The sequence below is a fragment of the Lathamus discolor genome, chromosome 3 (assembly GCF_037157495.1).
Source record: "Lathamus discolor isolate bLatDis1 chromosome 3, bLatDis1.hap1, whole genome shotgun sequence".
NCBI classification, from domain to species: domain Eukaryota; kingdom Metazoa; phylum Chordata; class Aves; order Psittaciformes; family Psittacidae; genus Lathamus; species Lathamus discolor.
Genome location: NC_088886.1, coordinates 31,760,560 through 31,768,122, shown reverse-complemented (window position 1 = coordinate 31,768,122; position 7,563 = coordinate 31,760,560). Strand labels below are relative to the sequence as shown.

The window sequence follows — 7,563 nt, the reverse complement described above, 5'->3', positions numbered from 1 at the left end:
GATGTTCTGGAGAAAAGCAGTACTGATACGCACCGACCAATGGAGGGCTGTGACAGGGTCTGCCCCTGATGGGACTGTGTAGTTAGCAGGGATTCTAACACCAAGGATGAATGAGTGTTCTAAAACCTGGATTTATTCCAGTGTGGGATTGGTGGGTAACTTCCAGGTCACTGCACTGGAGCATCAACATGCCTCTCACCTTCCTCAGGCAGAACACACACAAAAACCTTCTGCTTTGAGGAAGAAAAAGCCTTCTCAGTTAGCATCCATTCTAGGGCATTTAAACTTGCGCAGCATGTTGCTGTTGCCATTGCAGATGCGTAGGCATCAGCTCGGCTCACTGTGCCCAGGTAACTGGGTGCAATAGGCAGGTGTGGCTCTGTCCATGTGCAGTGGCAACAGAACAGTGTGGATGCTGTAATAAAAGAGTCACAGGTGCCAGAGCCTGGTTAAAAGCACTTGTTTATTGGTTACAATATCAACTCATGGCAACATCTTTCACTGAGCCACTGTACAAATACAAAGAAAAAGATCCATCGTGGAAAAAAAAAAAGAAGCTATAAACAGAGTTCATAGCAAGTGAGTTTTTTTTTCACAGGGAAGTCTTTTTACAACAGCACTGTTAAAGAACAAATGGCACAAGTCCCTGGTTTTTTTAATAGCTTAAAATAAAAGCTTTAAGACTGTTTCTGAATACATACACAATCCAAAGGCAGTGCAGAATCACTTCATAATTGGTAACATTACTGAAGTTTTCCAAAGTAGTCAGCAACAAGATAAAAAATGAAACAAAACAAACCAGAAACCAAGCTGATGAGAACTGCTGGAAACTAAAGGCAACTTAAAACCAAGCATGTTCAGAAGCACTTTTTTTGGACTCCTTTGGACGTAGTATGTACTACAAGGGTTCAGATGCTTTTTGTTTTTTAAAATAAAAAAGGAGAAAAAACACAAAGAGAGCACCATTGTGTAAGTAAAACAAAGGCTTGAAATACCTAAGACTATTCCACTGAAGTCCATATTAGTTAAAACCTAAACATACTGTGTGGTATAAGAATGTCAGGCACATGTAATCGGTTATCAGTTATTATATCAATTAGTAACACTGTTCACACATTTACCATAACAACACTGCATTAACATTCTGCATGTATTTTACATAACCAGCAATTGGATAAAAAGGCTTGTGGTGCCTCCGAAGTGTAGGAAGTAGTTTTACCAGCATGCATGCCAGATTACGGTATACAAAGTGCACCATCAACCCATGCTTAAGTACTTGTACAGGAAATGCTATCTCAAAAATCAGTCATTCTGCTACACGACCATTTATACCAACTAGTTTAATTAGCCAATACTCTCACCAACATCTTAAAGCACAGCACTAAACCTAGTGGAGGTGACAGTGTCCTCAAAGAGGAAAGACTAAGCACTCTTGGAATGTTTTCACAATGGTTTCATTCCACCTTAAAGTAATGTGAACTTCATTGTGGGACAAGCGGTTACACAAACTGAATTAAAGAGTAACTAGTTCCAACCCATGCATTACAGTAAGCACACTAGGACCAGCTGTTACAGCAGTTCAGCTTTGCCAAGTCAAGATCAGGCCCTCTCCTGTGGCAGGGGGAAAAGCCCATTTAATCCAAGTTCCATTTGAAATAGATTGTACTGGTGTCAATACATTGAACTATCAGTTCTGCCAGATAGATACTGCGACGTACCCGCAATTTAGCGAGGCAGAGGATAGCGATGTTTGGAAGAAAAAAGGTCTGGAGACAAGATGGAAACAGGCCCACGGTACTGGAGGAAGCAAGTGCACATCAGCATAATGCCACGGAGAAGCTTCTTATGGTTTCCAGAATCTGAACCGGTATCTCTACCAACGAACCCATGTCTGAGTCTACACGGGAACAAGCCTGGGTTGGGCGCTTGCCTGATGAGTATTTGCTATTGCAAAGATACATCAACACTCGAAAATGCTGACAAAAATACTGTACCTGAATAAAATATATCTTGTTACCCAAAGCACATAGCTCCACTTTCCAAGCCATAGACAAGAGGCTGGGTAAGAGTTACGTCGCCACCGTTTTGGCACAGTGGTCTTAGTTCCTCCATTCCTGTAATTACACAAGTTGTGTGACATTCAGGTGATGATGTGGTTTGGCAACAAACCATTACAGATGGGTTCCAATGGACCCACTAGTGCTGCAAAACCTCCAGTGTAAGAAGGTTGTGGTGCACAAGCAGAAAACACACAAGACACATACCTGAATCTACATTAAACTATAGGCACACTCCCTTTTGTTTGAGATTCAAAACTGGGAGTAAAACCTTAGAAGTAAGACTGAAGAAGGGTCATTTTATTACCTTCCTCAAGTTAGGAGGAGTTTTGAGCTTCTACCGTAAAAACCCCATCCATTTTAGTAAAGGCATCAATCTTGAAAGGCCACTGATCACTGTGGAAAAAAGGAAATAAACCCAGCCTGTGCAAGTTCGTTATTTGGCCTCATATAATAGTAATGCCTTACACTGAATCTGTAGGCTTTAAACAAAAAACAACCAAAATCTAAGCTCTATTCAGGACAGTAACTCAACAGCACACATCACCTTGGTGGGATCTACCACCAGCTTCCTACAAGCTCCCCAGAAGCATCAAATACCCTTTTTCCCCCATTGTGCATGGGCTCCTTCCAGGTTTCCTTGTTCACCAGCACAGAAGGAGCCACCTCGGGACGTGTGATACTACAGACACTGGTTAACTGGATGGCAGAAGCTGGCAGATACCTGCATGATGCTTTTGGAAACCTCATTAGCATGTAGTTGGCATTCCTTATTTTAAAAGCAGCTGAATCCCAACAGACAGTTGCCCATCAAACGATGACAGTGAAATTACTGGTGGCAATCCCTGCTCAAGAACCATGCCCACGTTGCAGTCTACTTGAACTGCTGAGAAAAGTTACATCCATCAGTAAAATTTTATTGGAGTTTTGCAAGTAGAAACTAGTTCTTAGTACCAGAATAATGTAAAAATGGCACCTGTCTTCTCACAGGTGTTCATTAGGAAACTGGTTCAAAACCCTCCTATGGGAAACCATTTCTTAGAAAAAGAAGATTTTCTTAAAATGCCTTAGTAACAAATTTCCAGAACGCTTCGCTCAAGGCAGCTGTGAGTTAAAAACAAGGGCACCACTGAAAAACTAAACCACGTCTGCAAGATCCCAAAGAGCTGCTCGCTTGAGACAGCCACAGGAATTCCATAATAGTTTTGTTAATGCAGACATCATAAAGCAAAACGCTGAGGCATCCCTGTGCCATACAATACAGTGTGATTTTGGTCCTACACCGCAGGCTGCTGTCAGGAAATGTTTACTTCTCCAGCACAAGGCGCGCCTTTTTCTAAAGGTGAAGTTACTGTGATTGACTGGCACGTTCCTTGGCACCTTCACCGTACAGACATGGCAGGTTTACAGGCACAGTCTGGAAGTACCAAAATTTGGGATTTAAAAACGGCAGAAACTTGACAAGGAGTCATCCTGGCCACAAATCTGCTGTGGTGTATTACAAGATACCAGGCCCTTTTATTTCCTACCTGACCCCAAGATACCCAGGCTCCCCACACAGCTTCAGATGAGGGCAGATCAACATCACCTTCCAACCTGATGATCTAAAATTTGCATTATCGTAAAAGAAGCCACTTACGAGAAGCCAACACGACTTAATTCCCGTTTCCAAAAAGCCACAGACATCCAGGTTCCAAGAGAACATCCACTGTAAGTGCAGGAGTGCTGCCAGGCACCAAGAAGTTAACTGATCTTGGGTCACTTCAAACAGGCATCAGCCCCTTGATTTTCCTACATCTACACTCACCTGTACTTGATCAGAACCTATCATTATAAGCAGCTGACATCAAAATCAGACTAAAATCAGGTACGGGAGAGGAAATGGCTATTTACAGTGTCAGAGCTGCAGAACAATTAGTATCTAATAAGCCCCCAGGGCACAGAGCTCTGTGACCACAGGAGAAGAAGCAAGTCACAAAGTTGACAGGGTGAAGTTTTAAAGGGTCACACAGGTAAGTAATGTTATTTGGTTTGTTGCAAGTTACACAATTCCTTTTAGACTTCACGCTGCACATAACTGACAAGCGCTTTTGGTTGTGGTATGCTTTGGCAAGCCCCTAACTTCGAGGGGGATTACAGGCGATTAACTGCACATTTAAACCTATGTTAAGAATTTAAGCAAAGTCCTCCTGAATTTCTCAGCTGATTGTGGTAATTGAGCACACTTTGCAAATACGCAGCTCCCTGCACTGAGCAGCATGCCCAGTCAGTCTGGGAGTGCAGGTCAGCCAGCGTTTGGGATGGGTTGAAACAACCTCATTTAGTTAGAGCTGAACGGTTGGAAGGAAAAGCACTCGGCCACTTAACGACAGCAATGGAGAGCACTGGGCTTCCACCCCCGAGGACTGCGTGGAGTAACTGACGTGAAAAGCTGCAGTAAGGAAGCTCTAATACTTCTGATTTATAAAATGTTAGTATTTTATAATTATTTTTGCTGTTATTACAGGTCTGCCTGGCATTAACTCCTTGGTGTTTGGAGGCCATGATTGCCAATGGATGAACCAGGAACCACTAGCTTGAAGAAGGAACCCCCCAGGATTAAAAATAGGCAAGCAGGTCAAGAAGTGAGTGTGTAAGGCGGTAGGTATTAACTGGGAGTCTCCAGGGCCTTTAAAAAAACAAAAGTTCAAATGCCTTCCATTATAAAAACACATACATACCATTGGCTTCACTTTATCTACAGTAAATTCACAAAAACATTTAAAACAGCAATCTAGTTCATCCACTACAAAACTCGGAAGTGACATCTCGGGTTAAAAGCAAAGCTATAAATGTAGTTCCTTAAAAAATGCAAACATATTTCTTTACATACAGACACATGTTACATGATTGGCCGCTATAACGTGTATATTCTGTTATGTACAGGAAAAAAAAGTACAGGATTAGCAGACTGAGCACAAGCAAAAACCCTTCAAGGACAATCTAACCAAACCACCAAAAACAAAAAGACTGGCTCTTAGTTTGTCGGTCACCATGATTATGTGTGCTGGCCCCTTTTAAAAAGTCAGTGATTTCTTCCCCCCTCCCTATTTCTTCACTTGATTTTTTTTTTCTAGTTTACAGAAAGCCTTTTTGTGTAATAATCAGTGAATAGAAAAACTTCACCTGCAAATACAAGGTAGAAATGTTATTTCACAGCTATAGGCTGCAGCATTGATCTCTCCAGATCTCAAATGGAGAATGTACATGTTTGGCTCCCAGTTAATTCCAGATTCTGAGAAAACTGTCCCAAGACCCTGTAGCTACAGCCATGCCGTCATCAGTAACACCTAAACAGCTCACACGGTTGTCATGGCCAGCAAGGACACCTGCAAAAGAAGAAGCAACAGAAGTTAGCATCCGCAGAATGCCAAGGACTTCAGCTGTTCCTCTGCTTGCCCAGAGAAGTCTTCAGATTTGCTAAAAACAATGCACTGCAAGTTCTAATCATCCTTTTCCTCTTTCCCCTGAAGAACTCTGTACATCACGGCAGCCATAAAGAAACCCAACGAGGTTTTTAACAAATGTGTAAGCACAATATTCCCTCCATTTTTCTTGCCCTCATTTCTCCTTTCTGCCCCCCACCAAAGACCTCCTCATCCCTATTCAGTCTCTCTACTGTTTTTCCCTCGCTTTCAACAACGCTGGCCACAACTTCGGCCATCAAGTGCTTCTGAAAACAAATGTGATTATCTCCTGACAGTGCCCTGGATACAGGAGCTACCTTGAGATTCTCATGTTTGCAAACCTTAAGGATCAAAAATCCCCCATGCACTTCTGTGAGACTATAGGAAAGTCAGCACTGCACCCTGCCTCCTCCTGCTTTCTTTTTGGTTTCCTTCTATTTGCACTTGTCTGCACTGCTGAGGTACCACATCCAGGTCTATTAAAATCCAGCCTGTCCATGTCCCTTAAGGAAAAGGACAGATTTTCAGTCTGAGCAGCAAAATCAAGGTTTAGAGCTGACCCAGGCCCCACCATTTGATTTACTGTGCAAAGTGAGAATGATGCAGCTATGCTGCCTATCCTGACAGAACTGACTAACTCAAAGACTAAAAATGTCCACTTCCCCTCTTCTCCCAACAGCTGGAAGTTATGGTGCCCGGAGCAAAAGGACCAGTGTAATTTACTATAATCCAAGCTGTGTCCTGCAAATGTGTAATTTTGTATTACTTCATTTCACACACTCGAGTCAAATAAATTTCCTGTAGACATAATTTTGGAGGCTGTTCCTTAGCCTCAAGAGCTGGTATCTTCCAGCACAGATATATAGTAGCCAATACCCAAGAACAAGACTATTTCACTAACTGAAGCATTTACTTCACACATCATACGGATGAAATTATAATGCAGTGTAACAACTGGAAGATACAACCAAATGCAAAAAAAATAAAAGGATGCCATTCCAAAAGAAGACAGCGTTTAAACAAAGCAAGCAGGTTCTGTATCATCAGCAACAGCACTGGTAAGGAGCTGGTTCAGTGTTTTGCATAGATTCTGAATATCCATCTTCTGCTAAGGAAATGGAAAAGTTCAGCTCATTGCAGTTACGTGTCCTCACCTGCTCTCTCCCCTTTCAGAGTATCCCACACGTTGCAGTTGAAGTCATCATAACCTGCTAGCAAGAGACGGCCACTTTTTGAGAAGGCTACAGAAGTGATCCCGCAGATGATGTTGTCGTGAGAGTACAGCATTAATTCCTGATCGGCACGTAGGTCAAAGAGTCGGCAAGTGGCATCATCAGATCCAGTGGCAAATGCATGTCCATTAGGGAAAAACTGGAAGTTTTAATTAAGAGACACGAGTCTGACACCAGAAAGATACATTGCCCATGCATTATTTCAAGAACATCACAGGATTATTTTGCCAGGGTGACAGGGTAAAGGCACAATCACTTATTTAAAACAAACCCAAAACCAATCTGCATGTTAAAAAAATGCGTATACCAAATTACACAATGGAACACTTCTGGAATAGTATTGGTGACACCTGAATGACTGAAGTTTTACCCAAACAGTTCCTGCAAGTGGTATTAACAGGAATCAAAGGAGATGCAACTAAGCCCTATAAAACGAAGCAAAAGGCAGCTATGTGGATCCTGGCTGTGGGCCAGGAAGACCTGGGTGAAATGGGCACAATGCTCTATCTCGAGCTGGTCATCCTGATTCGCTCAGCCAGGAGACTGGATTGCAAGCAATTCAATTTCCAAAAAACCTACTCCAGATCAGAGTCATTCTTACAACAGCCATATTGACTGAAATGGGAATTAAGAGAGCTCAACACAGCTTAGGATTCAGGTCTAAGTATAGGAACTGCATTTTTCGACTGGTCATGCTTTTGGTATTTTCTCAGCCTTTATAATGTCTCATGTTTATCAAAACCAGATGCAGCTTAGCCTTAGATTTCATTCCCTATTTATCGGAGTGTGTATCTTGCAGATCAGAACATAGTGTTACTATGACAGAGA

At 42.3% G+C, this 7,563-nt stretch overlaps 1 protein-coding gene across 1 annotated transcript in view; it reads right to left on the bottom strand.

Annotated features, from left to right (window-relative positions):
- Positions 1-445: 445 nt before the first annotated feature.
- The window catches only part of GNB4 (G protein subunit beta 4), a 32,947-nt gene continuing 25,829 nt past the window's right edge, over positions 446-7,563 (bottom strand). The window contains exons 9-10 of the mRNA XM_065674518.1: positions 6,658-6,874; positions 446-5,425 (exon numbers count right to left, since the gene is read on the bottom strand). Of these exons, the coding sequence (XP_065530590.1) occupies positions 5,319-5,425; positions 6,658-6,874 (324 nt within the window). The 3' untranslated portion in view covers positions 446-5,318. The remainder of the gene's footprint in view (positions 5,426-6,657; positions 6,875-7,563) is intronic.